The 21,590-nt window shown below is 40.3% G+C and overlaps 1 protein-coding gene across 1 annotated transcript in view; it reads right to left on the bottom strand.

Annotated features, from left to right (window-relative positions):
* Positions 1–3,229: 3,229 nt before the first annotated feature.
* Positions 3,230–21,590, bottom strand: part of GCLC (glutamate-cysteine ligase catalytic subunit) — a 36,843-nt gene continuing 18,482 nt past the window's right edge. The window contains exons 5-16 of the mRNA XM_066179773.1: positions 21,230–21,288; positions 21,002–21,138; positions 15,274–15,348; positions 14,278–14,394; positions 13,319–13,457; positions 12,680–12,792; positions 11,911–12,003; positions 11,089–11,193; positions 8,915–8,996; positions 8,715–8,818; positions 8,502–8,622; positions 3,230–4,939 (exon numbers count right to left, since the gene is read on the bottom strand). Coding sequence (XP_066035870.1) covers positions 4,731–4,939; positions 8,502–8,622; positions 8,715–8,818; positions 8,915–8,996; positions 11,089–11,193; positions 11,911–12,003; positions 12,680–12,792; positions 13,319–13,457; positions 14,278–14,394; positions 15,274–15,348; positions 21,002–21,138; positions 21,230–21,288 — 1,354 coding nt within the window. The 3' untranslated portion in view covers positions 3,230–4,730. The remainder of the gene's footprint in view (positions 4,940–8,501; positions 8,623–8,714; positions 8,819–8,914; positions 8,997–11,088; positions 11,194–11,910; positions 12,004–12,679; positions 12,793–13,318; positions 13,458–14,277; positions 14,395–15,273; positions 15,349–21,001; positions 21,139–21,229; positions 21,289–21,590) is intronic.

Here is a 21,590-nt window from a genome sequence, read left to right as displayed (position 1 = left end):
ATGGTCATGCAGCTGAAGCCCAGGGATCACACTGGAGTTTATATTGCACTGCTCTGGTTCACCCTGCCAGGGTGAGAAACTACAGGCAAGAAGTGGTTCATGCTCAGTGGTCCAGTTTGTGTCTGAAAAGGAGTACAACAGCCACATCTCCTGCTCTCCACAGCCAGGGGTGTCTGGAGAGCTGGCTGGCAGCTTGGCCTGCCTCCACTCACATCCCGTGCCATCCTCTGTCCTACTGCTCTTTAGAATCAGATGCCTGTAGCTGATGCCAGTGGGATGAACAATGCACAGAAACGCTGCAAAGTAGGATGAAAGGTAGGAAATGTGGGTGATGCCAACTCTTGCTTCCCCTCAGCAGAGAGGTATTTTTTTTGCTGGAAGGCTTTCCTGTTTTTCATTAGGCAGCTGTGTGACGGTCTCTGGGCAAGGAGTCCCAGTCCCTTGCAGTGCCAAGAAAAACACTCTAAGTTCTTGGCCTCTGAATGCCCATGTGGTGAGTAAGCTGGCAAGGATTAGATGTCCAGCTCTGCCTGTGCATGCACGGATGGGAACAGACGGGAAGGAATACAGTCCAAGCTAGAAAATGGTTGAAGGGAAAGAAGAAACCTAACTGAACTTGAGAAGCTGGAGAACTTGAGGTCGTCTTGGCACAGATGCTTCCCCAGCACAAAGACTAGAGAGAAAATGGAACCTCTCAGGATGGTAATAGGCTTCTCTCCTCCATTCTTTCCTCCTCCCTGCCCCCAGTCACCTCTTCTGAACACAACCTGCCAGAGCAACACACAACAAGCAACTCCTCACTGCCACATAGACTGGCTGTTGTCAAGGCACTGATAGTAACACACTCCTTAAGATCTTTCATCAAAATCTGTACCATCACCCTGTACCATCAGATTAAAATCTGCTTACTTTTGATCTAACTGCATTTAATAGGAGCTTGGACTTTTTCCAGAGTAAGAGCAATTGTTGTTTCTTAAATATTTTATAGACTGTTTTTTTCCTGGCCAGAACACAAACTCTTAAAAGTCAATGATGAGGAGCCATCATGCACCAGCCCTTTTTTTATTGAGCACAATGTGGCTGTTTAACTTTCCTTCACTGGGAAATGAAGGAAAATTTACTTCTTACTTTCTCAATGTCAGCAGGATTTTAGTTTTCCCTTTATGTCATGCCACAGGGGTGTAACTTTGGAGTAACTCTGAGATACATAACTAAATTCACTGGCTAAATTAACATTGTTTTCAAAGACTGAGGAAAAGTTTACAGCCATTTCTTACTTAACATAAGCCATAGTATCTTGCCCAGTTGTTCAATTCATAGCCAGTATTTACAGTTACACTTGTCTTCAGAAAAGACATTGCTTTGTTGAAAGGGAGACACAATGCTGCTACACAAGCTGCAGGAATTTGCATTTACTGCTCCCATGGCTGTACAGTGTGAATCCTCATACTTGAGAGGGAATGGGCAGAAAGCACTGTAGCCTGAAAAGCCTTCCTGTGACTTCATCTGTCTAGGAGAATCTTACAAGAAGGAGTTTCCCATTTCTAAGGGAATCTTATTCCAGGGAACACTGTATTGGGTTTGCATGGCCCCATTTTGGTACAGGGCAGATTATAGGGGTAGCTTCTGTGAGAAGCTGCCCCGATGTACAGCAGGGTTAGTGACAGATGGCTCCAAGATGGACCTGCTGCTGGCCCAGGCTGAGCCCACCATCAACAGTGGTAGTCCTTCTGGAATAGTGTATTTTAAGAAAAAGGGAAAAAACTGCACAACAGCACTCAGCTGGGAGAGGGGAGTGAGAATATGTGTGAGAAACAACTCTGCAGACACCAAGGTCAGAAAAAAGGAAGAGGAGGTGGTGTTCCAGGTGACAGAGTTGAGATTCCCTGCAGGCCATGGTGCAGCCCATGAAGGTCCATGGGGATGCAGAGATCCAGCCACAGCTCCTAGGAGAACTCCCAGCAAAGCAGATAGATGCCCAAAGGATGCTGTGATCCTGTGGGAAATCCACAATGGCACAGACTCCTGGCAGGACCTGCGGCCATGTGGAGAGAAGAAGCCAGGCTGGAGCAGGTTTGCACCACTCCCAGAAAAGCAAGCTGCTTGCAGAGCTCTGTGCACACACAGAAGGAGACACATTTTAAGGATGCAGGCCATGATTAAAAGCATGGCTATAATAATCCAGAAAGAGACCCTTGAGCATAAATAGTCTGATGCAAGAGAGAACTGGCATCAGAGTTCATAGCATCAAGACCTCTGGAGATCACAATGGGATCTCCTAGCTGAAAACTGAGTGGAAGGCATGAAGCATGTTACTGGGACTGAACTGGGGCCAACACAATGATCATTTAAAGTGCCACAACTGATGCACAGTTGAAGTCTTTGGGCAAATCACATTTCACCTCAGGTGCCTGATACTTCTTCCCCTCCCTTTGCTCACATGATTGCTGGAAAGGTCATTATTTCCATGAAAGCACTTAATGACTGCAGAACCGAAAGTCCTGCATCCATAGCCCAAAGGAGTTTCTCATGCTCTCTGCAAAAGGTCAGCCAGGGCTTGAGGCTTGGACTAGCATTTGCTTCTCTACCTTAAGAGTAGGCACAGACAGAGCAGAGCCACCTCTAAGTTGTATTCAAACAGAGTGGCAAAGCTTGCCCCCTGTCCCTGCAGCAACTCTGGTTTGTGCTGACAGCCTTCACCACACTGTAAAGAACAGGCTGGATCACATACCTGAACTCTTCATCTAGTGAATGTACAATGCTTAGACACTGCAACCATGCATGTCTCAAACAGCAGCAGCTCTGTGTTTGATCTCACTCATCCCTTCTGAAAACATGCACACAAGAAGTCCGGAGGGAAACTTCCAGCCACAACTTTTAAGGCATCATGACAAAACGTTCTCTAACTAACAGGACACATTGTCAGCTGGAAGGGTGATTCAATGACAACTGAAAGGGAGTAAGGACATGTATTGATTCAGTACCAGCAGAAAACCATTCCAACTATTTTTAGGGGATTTCCAAGCATAGTAGCTCATGCTGTGCAATCAGACAAATGCTGCCTTGGCAATAGCAAGGACTTCTTTGCTGTAGGAGTGTCAGACTATTTGTCTGAGTCCTGAGAAGCTCCACTGTGAATGAACAAAGTGAGTCTGGGTGAGTTGTACTTGCCAGGTATGCAACTCCTCCTTTTTTGAATCTGAAAACGTGGGTTCAAAAGTCATGCAAGTAACCAACACATACTGCAAATTTTATTTTTATTTCCTTATTACAGAAACTAAATTAGCATATGCCTACATCTTAATTAAAACAATTTCACCACTGCAGAAGAAGAGCATTCTTTTTATTCTCTAAAGCACACCTGTGAACACAGAACAAAGTGTAATTCAGTACATAAAAGCTTCTTGGTGCACCTCCCACTGCAGTTTCTCCATTAGTTCTTTTAAAAAAATCATTACATCTTAGGTATTTATATATGCTTCCATTAAGCTTTGCATCTTCTATCCCTAATGCAATTCACTTTTAGAAATCAGTTAAGAAGCTAAATCAAAAAGGCCTCTTAAGTTTGCTTTATTTACAGACACAATGGCTGAATTTAAATAGTTTACAGTCACTCCCAGCACCAGCTTCCAATTCAAAGGATTAGTGCATTCCAAAATTTCTCTTTAAACTGTTTCTAGAGGGGATTAAGTTGTCCATAACTACAGCTATGTAGGTGACCCCAGCCACCTACATAAATTATCTTATAGAAAATGAACATGCTGACAAAAATATTTATAATTAACAAAATGACAAAATTAAAACCTCAACCTTTAGAAAGAATGGACAGAAGTTTGGTTTTGTGCTGCAGTCATTGTCGACTATGGGAACAGCAGAATGTGGGAGAGGAGCAGTCAAGCAGGCTGAAGTCCAGAGCAAGTGTCTCTGGTTTCTTTGTGAAGAGAGCTGTATGTCCAGCTCTCACTTCCTCCTCTCTTTCGACACATCTCCCATAACTACTCTTCTGTGAAATCACTGGGCAGATTTCTGAACTGAGATAGCATACAGCTTACTTCAGAGGGGAAGAAAATAACTGCATCTGCAGGCAGGCTGACTTGCATTATCTGAATAAAGACCTATCTGTTCCTCTGAGTTTTACAGTTTACAAGTGGATGCAGGTCTTGTGGCAACTGAGAAACTGCTGTAAGATTAACAACTGGGATGCACACATATTTGTCTGTTCTTACACACTTTCAAAACCCAAATGGAAGGAAGAAGTATCTGTGATTCAGGTAGATCCAGAAGGATTTTTTTTTTCTTACACAATAAGGTAAATTACTTAGCACATTCCAGGTTAAAAAAATTACAGTAAACATTCAGTAACTGGAATGCATATAATATACAAGTACCATTACATTTACAAAGCTGTTCATGACAATTTTTCTTTCTATATTAAGCATAAAAAAGTTACAAGCTAATTCACAATAACCTTAGTTACAATGTTATTAAAATACATTGATGTTAATCATAAAAATATTTTACTATTTACAAGTATATTGTATAAACCTTAACAATAAGACTATGCCTATTTTAGGATGACTTAAATTAATATTTAGGCAGATTGGCCCATTTATAGTGCAGTATCCCTGTTTTGGTCTTCACACCATGAAACTGTACCAGATTCACAGTATCTTTGCTAGTGCTTTGCTAAAAGGCTTAATCTTTTTATTATTTAAGAAGCAATCATTCACTTATTCCGAAGAGTCAGTTTTGTTTCCACTTTGTTTCTTATTAAATCCTACCCCCAATAGTTCAGGACACTCTGCCTGGCCTTGAGCTATTTGGTTGCATTTCCACATAAGGCTGTAGTTAATTTCATCAGTTATCACACTGTCTTGCTTGTAGTCCGGATGCTGTGCGATGAATTCCCTCATCCATCGAGCAACTGTCATTAATTCTCCTGTGGACAAGAGGAAATTAGATTTCACAGTTTATACCTCTAATTTAACACCTAGAGTTCTGTGTACTATATACACAATGAGGAGCCCATGCTTTCATGAAAAACACATTCCAATACTTTCTGGTTTTCAAATATGGCTAAACTGCAGGTACAATTAAGCTCACATATCCCTGACTGTCTAAAAGCCACCTATCTGGTGCAATTTTTCAACGTTCACATGTTCCAGTGACATAATGCAGAGAGAAGTAGCAACTGGAACAAGTGCTACCAACAGATTGTATAGCAAAAGAGCTTAAACGCTTCATTTAACAGAGAATCTGGCTAAGATGAATCAACAGACACCTCTGCACTACCACACTTATATGAAATAAGTTTGTAGACGATCCATCCAACTGAGCTGCTAGTTTTGATCAGTCAACCTTGACTTACTATTCTTTCTCCCTCTGGCAGCTACTCTAGCAAAAATTAGCCTGGTTCCCAATTACACCAACTTCTGGTTTGTACAGAGTGCCTCTGCTTCACTTGACAGTTCTTGGGTTGGTCAGCAGGTACCTAAGGTCCCCAGCACCTCTATACCAGGTCACTGAATGACACACACCGCTTGCAGGAGACTGGTATCCCCATGAAGTAGCAGCTGGGGGCTGGCTAGACACCAATGTCCAGGCTGCTGAATCTTGCTCCTGAATGCAGCATGTGCAAGCAAACCTTAACAACTACAAGTTTAAGGTAACTCTGACAGTTAAGACATTAAGATGGGCTGATGGGATGCTCGAAGAGCCAAGAAAAACTTTTATGGCTAGCTACTGGAACATCAGCTTTGTTGTGAGAGTGAAAAGAGTCAAGGGCTTCCTCTTGCAAAAAGCAAGAGGAATCAAGTTAGAGAACGTGTGAAGGAATACACAAATAAATAGTAAAAAGAATCCAACACTATCTAAAAATATCCTAGGAGTGGTTTTGAACAGATGTACCTGAAGACAAATCAGAAAAAATGCAGAAAGTACTGGAAAGAAAAGCAGAATAAAAAAAGGTTACTAGAAATCAAAATGTGCTTCAAAAACCAGAACTAATGTTTTAAAAGAATGAGGCCAGAGTTTACACTTCTACATAAGAGGGCAGGAAAAAAAATTACCCAAGAGACTTTATTTGTTGAAGGCACTAAAAACTCAACATGAAAACTTTCTGACACCAACGAGAAGCAGGGGGCCTGCAAGAAGTCAGTGGAGTCAGGAGATGAGCAGAGTGAAGCTTAAAAAGAAACACATTTGAAGTGCAATCCATGCAGGCTGCACATCAGTGCTGGAGGAGCTGAGGAGTGTCCAGTGCACACCAACACAGACACCTAGTGGCCAGGCAGCCCAGGCACTCCCAGCCTTGCCCCGCTGTACCTGCACACCTTCACTGGGAGCACAGCCTGCAGCTCTCATAAGTACCAACGGGAGTATGGCACTACTGACTGACAAAAGGTGTGAGATACCTTCCAGGCAAGGAGAGGCAAAGGGAATTTTAAGTTCAGGTGTGACCATATACTGGACATGTCAACACAATTATGAATGCTGATGACAAGTGAGTAGATAAACATGATCCTACAGCACAGGAACTAGAAGGTGTATCATGGAATAACTATGAAGAGCATTTAAACATGAAAAACTACAAAATTAATTTTTTCAAAAAGCGCATAATAGAACTGTGTAATGTCTTATTGTATGACTTCAGGGTAAAAAAAAGTGTAACTGCTTCAAGAGAGGTAATGCAAAAATCATGGAAATCACATCTGTGAATGCTCATCAAGCTCTGTGATTACTGCACTGCAGGCAGCCAGGAGCCAAGAGAGCACACCAGGACCACTTGATGCTGGTACCTCAGTACTGCTTTCACCACCAAATGGTGGTGATCACCAGCTGTTGGCCTGCCTAGCAAATCTGTAGTCTCATTGAGTGGTGGCAGTCACACATCAGCTATACAGAGACCATGAGGGTAATTCCTTGCTGTGCTGCAGGAGAGGAGGTGACTGAAGCTCAAATGAATTATGCCTGGGCAAGGTTACAGCCACAGCAGCTAAGGTGTCAGTGGTCTTAACTCATAAGTGCTGTGTTCACCATTAGAGAAATCTGAAAAATTGCCGCTCTTTGTGATATGACTCATACTGAACAGGCTGCAGATCTAGAACATTTCATTTAAGATCAAGAAAAAACTGGAATAATCCAAAGCTCACAACTGAGAAATACCATGGCACAGTAATACAGTACCTAATGCTTTTTTATTCTGTGAATTCTAGTTCTTAAGAAGCCTCATTTAAAAGTCATTTCAGTTCATAAGAACTGAACTATAAACCCTACACTCTTATCTACTTCACTCTCACAGCTTTTAGATCTGTGTAAATACAGGAGCTGACTTTTGCAATGACTGCAACTCTGCACCAGGTAACAAAGCTTTTCTTTGGCAGGGAAGGCCTGCGGCTGGGGCTGGACCCAGGTCACTAGGCCTCAGGAAAAAGACTCTGCTAGAGTTATGGATTCCTTGTTTTCTCAAGACCATTTCTCTGAAGGAAAAAAAAAACAACCACAAAAAACACAACAGACAAGGGAATGTTTAAAAACATGTTACTATTCTGAAGAACTACTAAACTAGTGAATTACCAGATAAGACAAAATCCTGATTTCCACCTCAGCTTTAGAAAGGTCTTTACCTAGAAGCTCCTACAGTAATTTTCAAGAATTAAAAAGGAATGCAACACTTTAGTTTAAAACTTGGAGAGGGAGGGGGGAAGAGGGAAGAAAAAAAATTCTTGACTTATGAGGCTAAAATTAATCATGTAGCTAAATTTACATCAATGCAGTTATACAGGTGATTTACATAGAAAAAGCTAAAAAGCTGCTGCAGACTGAGCTAAGCACACAGTTCTGAGTTAAGTTTAGCCTGCATTTTTAACTCATTATATTGCTGCATTTTAAGAAGAAACATAAACAGTCATTAGTCACCTGTCTTGAAAAACATTGCAACGTGGGAAAGACAGTGGAAGAGCTTGCTCTGCTCTGTCTTGAAGGAGTTCTGCTACTTATGGAAGGACTTTCATATCAGTGAGCTAAAGTCTACGTGCCCATGGTCTAGCAGACCTGAGTTTAGATTTACGAATGCTTTGGAGCAGTAAGCTTTGGAGTCACACCAGTATTATCAGGCAAACTATCAGACCCAGCCTCAAATACTCTTACAACACTTAAGTGACAGGGCACAATGGACTAGTGTATGTTTGAACTACTACAAAGTGGACAATACAGTGGCAAAAGCAGCAGTAAATGATGTGGAAAAGCAAGATCGAGGACTGGGTATATAGTACCCTCTAAACCACGATTTTTACTCTATCAGTTACTCGTAATTTAAATTCTAAAATGAATCACTAAACAATAAAAATCAGAAATAGGACAAGATTTAAGCCAGAGAACACACTCCAGTCCTTTGCTCAATGATTCAACAGATAACGAGACATACACAACTCCCATCAGTCTTATCCAACTGAAAGTAGAAAAAGGCCAAGAAAGTCAATGTCCAAAAACATCAAACATACCAGAAGCTCTCTTTTTTATTAGCTTCAGATAGTTTAGGATGGTGCATCTTGTGTCCACATCCACTTCCATGTTTTCAAGATAGGAATTCAAAATTGGGATCAAACCAGGAAAGACTCCTTCCTGTGTAAGAGAACAGAATCAGCATAAAACACACTCAGTCTGGTTTCTGGGAGGGTAGAATAGGATGTGTTCCAGGTAGAAGAGGCTATGACCTTCCCATTGATAATTGTATCAATGCTCATTAAGGTGTACTCTTCTGTGTCAGTGCCTGTCCCATTCTGTGCAGAGCCACATCCATCCACAACGGCATTTCCACCTTCATGTGTGACAAAGGGAAAGGAAAAAATGGTTAAAAGGCAAGACGTGCACTAAACATCTACAACAGTGTTAGTCAGATTATTTGATGTGATACCTTTGCATATATCTTTTCTGAAGTAAAACATTCCCTGTCGTACAGCATCTCTTTTCTGGGCCACCTTCATGTTTTCATCCACCTGGCAAAAAAAGTATTTCAGAGATCTGTGACATTTTAGAAAAGCAAGATTCTACTGAACTGTCACATATGGGTTTCATAAGCTGAAACATCTACTATATTTCTTACTATTTCATCACACAAGGTCAAGCTGTGAAGCTAAGTTTTATCTCATGCTTCAGTGTCCAGGACAAACCCACGAACAGATGACATTTTATGAAACTGGGTCTCCAGCAGAATAGGTAATGGTGTCATGTTAGAACATGCTATGCTAATTTAAGTTTGGATGAAAACACAGGAACAGTTACGATTAACAGGTTGCATCCCTTCTGGCAGACTTCTTTGCATATTTAGATGCAATTTAAATAAGCACGGAAGAAGAAAATTTCAATTTCCCTAGCTATAATTTGCTGCTTTTATTAACAAAATCATCACTGTCTTTAGAAGAATTATCACTGTATTAAACAAACTTTCAGATACAGCATTCAAGTAAGTTTGTATGGGAATTGTATCTATTCCATTCCCAAACATCTGTTAGATATTTAAACTTAGATTGCTAGCAAAAAAGTTCTAAATTTCAGGCTTCTTGAAAGTCCTCCAAACTACAACGTTTGCTCTGCAAATGACATCATTGCTCTGTCCTTCTGGACTGAAGATTTCGTCCAAGTTCTTTGGTTGATGTGTTCTCAGGGAATTAAGATCATACAACTTTTGGACATCAGCCTTACCATACTGTCTTCAGAAAAAGAGATTTAATTTGCTGAATTCTTTGTCTGATATTTAACTAAAGGCTATGCAAAATCTTTGCTTACTTCTTACCTTTTAAAGCTTTGTTTCCAATTCATTTTATATTATGAAACCTATTTACACCACAGGTTGTTTTGAAAGTTGGAAAGAACACCAGTCCCAGCTGACGAGCGTTGAACCGCATTCAATCAGACAACCAAGATTAGTGTGAGATTAGCCCCATAACCCCCTATTATTTTATGTGAAAGAGGCAGGCTTACCAATGGTTGTGCAATTCTGTGTTGCATTACCTGCCAAATTGCTTGGCAAGCCCAAGCAATTTTCAGCCCCCCAGCCCTCCAATTCTGTTCAGGTTCTTTTAGCACCTGATCTCTTATTCACTCTTAACTGGTAGTTAAAAATGTTGTGCTTTTGAGACACTCATATAACAATGTAATTATGTAATCTAAGTGCTAAATTGCTGCGTTATTTATGCAGTCTGAACTCCCTGACATCTCCTTTTAGAAGGCAGACCAAATAATACCATGTATATATGGTATGATTACTGTAAATTTATGACTTCAGTATTTTTCTCCATTTTTATTAAAAAACTCTATGAAAAGCCTCAGGATACTATGGCTATGCTGAATTTTCAGCATAGTGTCAAAAGCCCTACAAGATCTTAATTTTAAAGTTACCTATAAGATCGCAGGGATATCCATCTAAAAAATACATGTTTTGGTCAAGTGCCTCAGAAAGAGGACACGCAAGGACAGTTTCAGACAAAACAGTTCAGCAATTGTGAGGACAAGATTAAGGAAAAAGTACATTTTGCATGGCTTGTCTGTCTAAAGAGAAGTCACAGTAGTGACCAGAATCAGCAGCATTTGTTTCCACTCAAATACTGTGTAACACTAACCATGCGGAACTCCTCCTTTCCCTCCCCACTAGATACAAACAAAACACAGAGTAAGAGCATGAGACACAAGCAACATTCATGTTAAGATAAGTCTAATGTTTTTATTTTGACTTCCTCAGGTTATTTCTCCCCTGCACATAAAATGGGAGAAACATATCCTTTCCCAGCTTCAAAACAGCCTCGTGGCAATGGTATTTCTCAACAGTTCTGCAGCAGTTAGACACTGCTAGGCATCACAGAAATTCCTACAGCAATTGTGTATGTTTAATTCCCTGAAACAGCAGTAAAATATTTGTTCAGTATTGTAGAGTTTAAATTAATTTGAAGTACTGGTACAAATGAAAACTGACTGGAAGATAAAAATGACTGTTCTGTAAGTGGAGAAATATTATTTCCTAGCTTGCAGGGGATAAAAACCAGACTTGATGCATTACATTTAGCTCTAACAGATCTGATCTTTCACACCTACCTTGGACAAAGGAATGAGAAAATCCAGTTTATATGATAGAATCACTCTGGTTAGCAATACCACAAACACAACATATGCAGAGTTTTCAAAGTCTGTTAACTGGACCTAGACATGAAAGGAGTAGAGATTCAGTTACTTTAGCAGGAACACACTCATGCAAGGAGAGTCTGGAACAGTTTGACTCAGATGTTCATGTTGGTACTTGTGTTCACACACAGTGTACTTGCTGAGGGGTGATGCACACGTGCAATCACAAGCAGTGACTTCCAGTGCATAATGCACGCACACGCTTCAACAAACTCAACCCTGCAATTCGATGCAAAGCACACTTGTATTTCAAAAGACTAATAACCTGCACCTTCAGGCTCCCTAATTACGGAAGTATAGTAGCTTTTAAATTTCCACTCTAAAAGGATTAAACTCAGAGAGCTTAGAAACAGACAGCTATAGAATAAAAGCACTTGTGAAAAAAAACAAAACTGACAGTGGAATTGTTCAGTACCAGGAAATGTACTGGAGAAATAGTCTCTAGAAGCTAAATGGGGCTTTGTTTACTGCTGTTTTAATACAAGCCTAATTCCTTTCTCCATCACCCCAAATCCATTAGCATGCGTTGATGTGCTGCAGTGGATTCCCCTGTCAGTTACATTCCCACAGTCCATGTCTGATTAAATACTGCTGTCCACTTCACTTGCATCTAGCAAATCAAAGGGGAGAAAACACAGCACAAGTAATAGGAGTTTGATACTGGATGGCAGAATGCCTGGTACTTTTCCACTTAAAAAGGAAATGCACTCTTGTACATACTGATGTTTTACTTACCTCCATAGGTCTGAATTCCACTCTCCATCCAATATCTGAATTTGGAGGTGGTGGCTTAAACCTCATTGTCTGCCAGTTTGTAGACTGAATATTCTGCAGAGAACATGAAATAATCTGTCACAATCCAGATACACATCGCTCTCTAATATAATCAAAGAAAAATAGCAGATAACTAGAGTCCTAGTGTTTTCCGTGGAACAGCATAGCGGGTTAGAGAAGTGGTTCCAAAGTAAGTGCTGTAACTTCCTAAAGTCCACAGTATAATTACCCATCCCAGGAGCAAATATGCTGTACTTTTTCATGATGTTTTGGCTGAGTATTATGTACAAGAGACTAAGGGACTGGCAAGCAGCTGACTTCATTTTTTCACGAAGGGCTGACACATTCTGAACTAAAAAGGCCTAATATTACCACAGCTATTACCCCATAAAGCTTTAAAAGACAGATTTCTACATAAATAAAATACAAACCAGTTTTCAGGAAGGCTTAAAAATTGACAGTTCCCCTTAACATTTATATACACAGCTATAATTTAGGCTCTTCATATTTTATTTGGTTTAAAGCATAAGCCATCACCTTCTAAATAAAAGATAAAACAAATAAATGAATGTGCTTACAACTGCAAAGTCATATGCTAAAAAACTAGCTGAAGTGAAAAATTAATGAAAAAATTGTTAGCTAATACAACCATCCTCCAATTAAGTAGTATCATAAAAATAAGAAATTATATATATATATATTTATTAAATTCCTCTAAATCAGACGTAACCTCAAAATGGTCGGATTCATTTGCATCATCTAGATGTATTCTCTCCTCAAACAAAGTCAATGGGTCTCGAATGAACAAGTGTGCAATATGCTGTGCCAAAAGGTGGTCAATACCTAAAAAATGAAAATTCAAACAAACAATTCACATATATCAAAACAGGCTCTAGGAAATTTTATTTTACAAGACTGAAAATATCTAACACTGCAATGCTACCTCAACCCACCACATCCTGTTAAAGTGATGATTTCAGGAAGGAAGGAAATGATTAAAAAAGAGAAAAAAACCCCAAAAACAAACAGGTTCTTGTTTGGAAATGGCAGCTGAATATTGGTGTGGCTGCCATTCTTCCTGGTTTCTGATGCATTCTGTGTCATGTTTCCTAAAGCAGTTCAACTCTCTCCATAAAAATGAAACATTATTTCCAGCTTGAGAAACTCAGTTTGATGCATTAGGGACAGTTTCTGCTACAAATTAATCCTTTTTAAAAATCTCTTAAGACTACTCTGCACACATACTTCCTGAGTAGGAGTCCCTCTGAGGGGTGCACAATGTTTGTAACAAACAAGGACAAAAACATAAAATATCCCCACACTCTGCAAACATGATTCTTAACCTGCTCATAATGAAGCAAACACTTACCTTCCTTTATTAGGTGCTCGTAGATATCTTTGTCTATTGTCAAATCAATGTCATTGTATTTCTCACCACATTCAGATAGATAACTGTCTATGGAATCATATCTGGATTTACTGATTCTATAATGGTTGTTCTTCAGTGGCTATATAATTTAAGAATACAATATTTTAACAGCTTGTTAACAATGTTACCTACGTTTTGCTCACTAATGACACTTATGTTGAGAATTATTATCCTATTTAAAAAAACTCTACAACCTAAATTAAAATTACTAAAAGCACGAGTCTTAAATAGGCTCAATATAAAGTGATTCTGGAATTGCAACTATTTTGTTTGCAGACATTTAGCTGAGCAAAAAATCAGTCATCACACATTGACTACAACTTTCTAGAAATAGAAATGTTTTCCTGATGTAATATACTATTACCCCAAGCACTTGGAAAGCATTGAACACATACCAACAGTTTCACCATGTGCACACTTTAGAGAGGCCCTTAAAATAAGTAGTTCAAGAAATATTTCAAGTAAATTTTAAAATTTTTTTATTTTATGTAATTTTGTAAGTGCCTTGAATGGCAATTCCTGCTTAGAGAAACTCCACAAGTTCTGACACCTGGCTCTCTTGATTTAGTTCTAGTTTACACTACTCAGCAGCACCCACTATTTAATCTAGTGCAATTATCGCCTTTTGGGCTCAAGCATAAATTATAAAGTTCATCATGGGGACCCTTTCCAGCCAGCTGTGGAAGACTGGGATTCCATACCTAATTAAAAATACATATTTATTAACACAAACTGACCAAACAAGGTGGGTATTTACAACATCTCTCCTCTATCTACCACAAAGACCATCACATTCCCTCATCAGGGATTCTGATGAACACAAGCAGAAGTTGATACTAAGGCAGATTTAACTTTTTTGCCCAAAAGAGCCCAGACACCTACGACATAAGATGACGTACCTCCAGCCCTCTCTCCTCCCGCGTTCGATCATCCACGGACGCAGAGATCACTCCCCAGCGACAGTCAATGTCAGACACGTAGCCTCTGTAGAATGGAGATGCAGCACTCAACGCCATCTACAATGAAACAGCCTGGCATCAAAACAAAGCACAGCCCAAAGAAACAAAAGCAAAATACAACCCCACTAGAAAGGGATCCAGAAGGAACTGAAGTTTAACGTACAGCCAAAGCCTGTGTAATCAAATATCTCAACTGCTACCTCCGAAAAATGCCTGGGTCAAGGGTTAGCATTCCTGAAGTGGCATCTGACACTCTCCAAATATTTTACCTCGACAGATCAGCATTTAAGGAACACAAAAATTACACTGGCAGAAGCACTCTTGAGACAAATCAGCAAGTATTCTGCACACTCACTTCCAAAATTCACCTGGCAATCATTTTATTTTGTTTATTTTTGTTTGGCCAAGCACCTTAGTAACATAGCTGGAACATAACTCACTCAAGGCAGGATCTACTCATCATCCAGACCAGACAGATACTTTATTTTCATAACTCCTGTTATAAACAGTTGTTTATGACAACATGCTTATAAAAGGGATAGATTTAAACAGCCTAAGCCGAAACCCTCTGTAACACCAGAAGGTTTTCAATACCAGTTGAAAAATGAAAAATTGTTTTAAGGAGCAAGCTTGCCTTGTTTTCATGAAAAACCGCCCAAATCTATTTCTAAAACTACTCAACAACAGTCTCATGCATGTGGGAGTGAGAGTAGAGGAAAAGAAATAGACATAAAGGCCAAGAAGGAACAGATATTATCTGTTTTGTGGTGTCATCTGCACATTAAATAGTTAACATGACACATGTGACAACCTAGAAAGAGTCTTTTCCCAGAGCTTGCTCCCAATTTGTGAGCTTGCAATTTGGGTATTATTTTTATTTATATAGTGGATTTTGCCATGAAGGAATAATTCATCTGACAGATGTCCATTACTTACCACAATGGGACAAATCGTAGCTAGCTGATCATAGAGATACCTTGCTTCAGAAATGCTGCAAGCCTGAAATGTTACCTGTTGGAAGATGTACAGTTGCTATTAAATTTCTACAATCACACAACAAGCACAATCTTCCTAGATTTAAAAACAAGTATACAATAAAAATATCTATCTACTAAAAATTTTAGGATTTTTAGTTTGTGTTTTTTTTTTTTTTTTTAAATGGGTTTTCCCCCTAAGTCTTGGACACATTTCTGCCCCACCTCTCAGTGGCATTTATATTACAAGCTTCTTTCTATGCCATTTCGATGTTCATTACAAGATTTCAGACCCTAATGCTTCTATGGTGAGGCTGAATATACAAATACTTGCCAGAATCAAAGAAAATTGAGTTAACATCCAGAACACACATGGGTGAGTAATGCATCTTCAGGAAGTAAGCCAGGAACCTACTAACTTAGAACAACACTCTGACTCTATTGTAGATTTAACATTTGCTTTATGTGACGCTAATCCTGTTTTAAAGAACATTTCAATGCCTTTGATCTTGAAAAAACGTGGGGGAAAAAAGAATATCTGTGCACCTACTGTAACTTTCATTTAAAAAAAAAAAGTCCAGCTTTTTTGGTATTAGAGGCCAGAACCCAGCAAAAAATAGAAAAGAAGAATTATTTGCAGAAGGTATTAATGCTTTAGAAGCCCTACCACAGATAGGCCACTGGAATAGGTAACTCCTTTGTAATATTTCTGTGAAATTTACTCAGAGCAGCATCAAACTAAAGACACATTTCTAATAGCCGACCTTATCCTCTAGACTTTGGAAATCAGCACTTCACGAATTTAAAAACTGCACAGAGTGACCAGTCTCAAAACTCCCTTTGTCTTAGCAGTTTATGTGTTCACAGATCAGAGGAAAACTTAGATGGGAATGCTCCCCTGTACCACCATGATAACATTATGCAACAGGCTTCAGCTCTAAATCAACATCTCTGCTTGCTGTCCTGAAGAATTCCAGTTGTACACAGGCTTTCCTCTTCCAAGGATAGTGACTAGACCATCCCACAAAACACAAATGTTCTTCTCAGCTTGCCACTAAACCAAATTGCCCCTCAAGCAAGACTTTAAAAAACCAACCAACCAACAAATCCCTCCAAAACTCCTGAGCTCAGTGGTGCCTCAGTGATGGATTTTTTTGGGGAGTGTTGATGATCGTGGTATAGGGGAAATATGGGATTTGTTTGCGTTTGTTATGTCTTTTTAAATCTTCATCCAATATTCATTAAAACATCCCAAATTAGAAAACAGCTGTGCTGTTGAGAAAATATTCCTTCTGTGTCTATCCTTCAAGTGGCTTGTTTTGTTTTTTTCAGAAAAAAAACCAAGCAAACAAACAAAAACCCAGTTGGTTAAAAGACAGGATTAATAATTATCTTGCAGAAAAGCAGCTAAGTATGATTTCTCATCACTAATTTTAGACATTCAGCACTAGGGAGCCAGCCTTGAAGTGGGGGTGGGTTGGCAGGACACCTACACTCTTTACCCAGACAGTGATAGTTGCCTCCCCTTTCCTTTTATGTTTATTCCAAACCACATTAAATATGAGATTCAACATGCTTTCTAGGCAAACGTCCCATTACAGAGGAAAAGAGCATGGCTGTCTTCTCCAGAAGGGCTATAGGCACTGCCAGTGCAGGCCATCCCAGCCCAAGCTCATCAGGACATTATTTTTACCTCTGGAAATGCATCGAACCAAGCTGAAGCTTGGTGTGCAGTATGAAAAAAAGGAACAAAAACTTAACCAACAAGACCACCCCCCAAATATGAAATGAAGTCCATATATGACAAACTACCTTACAAAAATAGGTGGGCAATACATGTTTTCTTCTAGTCAGTTATCAGGAATTATCAGTTGAGACAGAAAAAGCTGCCAGCATTGTTTTCATTCTCCCTTTGATGATAACAGGCCTACCAAATTTGAATTTGGCCACTGATTACCAGAATGCAATAATAAAATGCATCTAATAGTAAAATAGTACTCCTTTAAAGAGGAATTTAATAATGTTTTTGAAGTTCATACAATGACTGAATAAGGCTGGATTTCTTTTATTGGTCTTAAATAAGAGAGATGATATAAAACAAACCATGGCAAACTAACACCTTGTAAAACCACACAGTATTATGTAAACTCTATTATCTCATCAGATTCGCATTAATTTGCCCTAGTGACAAGAAACCGTATGTGGCACCTGTCAAGAACTTTTATTTATACAGCTTTTCTAGTTTCTTAAACTCAAATGGACTGCTTTTTATGAGTTTTTCTGTCCCTGCTACGAAACAAGAAGTGCCTGAAGAATTTCCTTTAATCCCATAGAGAGTTAACACTAGCCTCTTCCTAGCTCTGCTTCCAACACTGTGGTGGCAACAAGCACATTTTATCAAGATCATGATTACCTAAGGTGTTAGTGCCCAGCATCAGAGAAACATTTAAAGCAAACAGAAAATGAAAGGATTAAAGCACTCTTAATATTTAGCACCTGGATTTAAAGGGAAGATACTGTAAAGACAGGAATAACTCAGGCAAATTACTAAAAACCATCAAAAGTGGGCATGTAAAAAAGAGAGAAAACAGAATCAAAAATATCTTCCAGCACACAGTCAGAGAAGACAACTACCCACATGGATTTGGTAGGTTTGTGGTACAAGCAGTGAGAAGACAGCTCCTTAGCAGATAGCTAAAAATATTTTTGAATGAAAAACTTTATACAGGAGTTCATTATGTTTGTAAATGAAATAAAATTGTACAAAAGCAGACAGCTACTTATTTTAAAAAATATTCCCATGACCTCTTGCCACTCACTGCTTTTGTTGTTCTAAGGGTGCATAAGGAGGAAAACACCCAAAATGAGTAACTAAAAAACCTCTCCCATTTCTACAAGACAGCTCAGTTTCCATCTCCACAGTGTCATGCCTAAAAGATGACCAGAGTGGAGGATGACCTTTCACACTTGAAAAGTGCTGGAGTTTCAGGAGCAGGTGCTTGATCAAATGTGGTCTGACCAGTTCAAGAAACCTTCTCAGCAACTCATCCAATTACATTTGAATATTAGCAGAAAAAAAATCATAATGCAAGCAAATAAACCTGGTATATTGGATTGACCCTGGCTGGATGCCAGATATTCACCAAAGCCATTTAATCACTCCCCTCTTTTGCTGGACTGGGAAAAGAAAATGTAACAGAAGGCTCAAGGATCAAGGTAAGGCCAGGGAGAGATTAGAGAATCAATTAGATTGGAAAAGACCTCTGAGATGACTGAGTCCAGCCTATGACTGAACACCACCTTGTCAACTAGACCATGGCACTGAGTGCATACCAGTATTTCCTTGAACACCTCCACGTACAGTGACTCTACCACCTCCCTGGGCAGCCCATTCCAGTATCTAATCACCTCTTCTGTGAGGAATTTCTTCTTGATGTCCAAACTGAACCTCCCTTGGTGCAACTTGAAGCCATTTCCTCTTGTCCTGTTGCTGACTGCCTGAGAGAAGAGGTGAACCCCAACCTGGTTACAGCCTCCTCTCAGGAAGCTGTAGAGTGATAAGGTCTCCCCTGAGCCTCCTTTTCTCCAGGCTAAACACCCCCAGCTTTCTCAGCTGCTCCTCACAGGACTTGTGTTCCAGACCCTTCACGAGCTGCACTGCCCTTCCCTGGACTCACTGCAGCCCCTCAATGTCTTTCTCAGAGTGAGAGGCCCAGAAATGGACCCAGGACTCAAGGCGTGGCCTCAGCAGTGCTGGGTACAGAGGGACAATCCCTGCCCTGGTTCTGCTGGCCACACTGTTGCTGACACAGGCCAGGGTGCCACTGGCCTTCCTGGCCACCTGGACACACACTGGCTCATGATCAGCTGGATGTCAACCAGCACCGCCAGGTCCTCTTCCACCAGGAAGCTTTCCAGACACTCTGTCCCCAGCCTGTTGTTCTGCATGGGCTTGTGGTGGCCAAACTGCAGGACCCAGCACTTCGTCTTACTGAACCACACACAATTGGCCTTGTCCCATTGATCCAGCCTGTCCAGGTCCCCCTGCAAAGCCTTCCTGCCCTCCAGCAGATTAACAGTGACCCAACTTGGTGCAGCAGAGATCACTCACCAGTTACTGTCAAAGGCAAAACAAGCCTAACTTGAAGAAATTAACTGAATTTTATTACAAGTCAAATCAGAGTAGAATAATAAGAAATAAAACCTAAATCTTAAAATCCACTTAATACTTCCTCCCCTCCCAGCAGTGCAAAAGAATGAGGAATGAAGGCTGCAGTCAGTTCATCACACATTATCTCTGCTGCTCCTTCCCCCTCAGGGGGAGGACTCCTCACACTGTTACTTCAGTGTGGGGTCCCTTCCCTGGGACAGTCCTCTAATGAACATGTTCACTGCTCCAACATGGCATTGGATGTGGTAATTTTGTTCCTAGTGGCTGGGTATAGTTCTGTGTTTTCGATTAAGTATGGGAACGTAGATAACAGACTGATGTTTTAGTTCTTGCTGAGCAAGGCTTACTCTAAATTAAGGACTTCTCAGTTTCCCACGTTTTGCCAGCAAGCAGGTGCACAAGAATCCAGGAGGGAGCACAGCTGGGACCTGAATTGGCCAAAGGGATATCCCACACCATATGGCATCAGGCTCAGTAAATAAACTGGGAGAGTTGGTTGGGAGGGGCCAATTGCTGCTCGGGGACAGGCTGAGTATTTGTCAGCAGGTTGTGAGCAACTGTACTGCTGAGCACCACTTTCTTCCTGAGAAATAAGGTCCCCCCTCTCTTATTTTCATTACCATTATTATAATATTTTATTTCAATTATTAAGCTGTTTTTATTTCAACCCACAAGTCTCACCTTTTTCTGATTTGCCTTCTCATCCCACCAGGGCCAAGGGGGTATACGTGTGTGTGAGGCAGCAACAATATGGTACTTATTTGCTGTCTGGGTTTAAACCACAACAGCCTTTCTCACAGACTACACTTAATTTAACTGCTCCAGCCTGGATCCCTTCCACAGGGTTCAGTCTTTCAGGAACTGAGTGCTCCAGCATGGGTACTCCATGGGGTAACAGGTCCTGCCTCCTTCATGCATCCACCTGTTTTGGTGTGGGGTCCTGCAGGTGGATCTCTGCTCCAATGCCAACCTCCTGCCTCACCATGATCTTCACTGCAAGCTCCAGGGGAATCTCAGCTCTGTCACCTTGAACACCTCCTCTCCCTGCTTCTTCACTGACCTTGGTGCCTGCAGAGCTGTTCCTCTTACATATTCTCATTCCTATCCTCACCTGCAGTGAAGATAGGAATTGTACAGTTTTTCCACTCCTTCTAATTTTATGTATCTCAGAGGTGCTGCGACTGTCACTGGTGGGCTCAGCCTTGGCCAGTGGTGGATCTGTCTTGGAGTCAGCTGGCACTGGCTCTGTTGGACACGGTAGAAGCTTCCTTCTCATGGGAGAAGCACCTTCTCACAGCAGCCACCCCCCTCTGCTAGCAAAACCTGGCCACAGAACCCGAGTATACTTGGATTTTGAGACTAGAATACTAGACATACCACTTGTTACCTCCCCTTTTGCCACACTGATATACAGTGTATCAGTTGAAGAAAGTGAAAGTAGACAGAAGACAAGTGTTGCAAAGGGAAGGGTTTAGAGAAGACAATCTGCACTAACATCTTGAAAGCAAATGCACTTTACCTGGAGACAACAGTTTCCCATTCCAAAACCCATAGCATCCATATATATGTAGTCTGGCTTAGATGCCTTTGCTGCTTCTCCATCATCATTAGGAAACGTTTCAATAAAAGGCGATGGTGTGTTCTTATCTTTAAATACTGTGTGGAAAATACAGACACTCCTTAACTCAGAGCATGAGACTAAACAATTATTTTGAAAAAGAACGAAGATAAGACTGAATTTACTCACTTGGTACATTTATCACAACCTTCTCTCCTCTTCGGTGTCGAATGTTTCTGGTCAGTGTACTACAACAAAAGAAAAAGTATTTTGAATTATATGAATTTTCTCTTTATGGAAATATTTTTGCAGCTACTTTTTCAACAATTTTTAGGCTTTCAGAATGTCAACTTTCTATTTATTTTGAGCACTCTCCTTCAAAAGAGAAAAAAAGAGAAAAGAACATAATTCTTTTCCTAGTTTTAATATAGACTGTAAAAGATATAACTCTGAATTTTTCTTCAGTAAAATCAGTCTTATTTTGATGGATTTCACAGTACTACACTGATAAAACAGTCAGAAGTGAAAGGCTACAGACCTGAAGAATACA

The sequence above is a fragment of the Chamaea fasciata genome, unplaced genomic scaffold, assembly GCF_029207755.1.
Source record: "Chamaea fasciata isolate MVZ Bird 193981 ecotype frontalis unplaced genomic scaffold, bChaFas1.0.hap1 SCAF_3, whole genome shotgun sequence".
NCBI lineage: Eukaryota > Metazoa > Chordata > Aves > Passeriformes > Sylviidae > Chamaea > Chamaea fasciata.
Note: the sequence above shows the minus strand (reverse complement) of the source record. Positions and strands in the feature narration are given on the sequence as shown.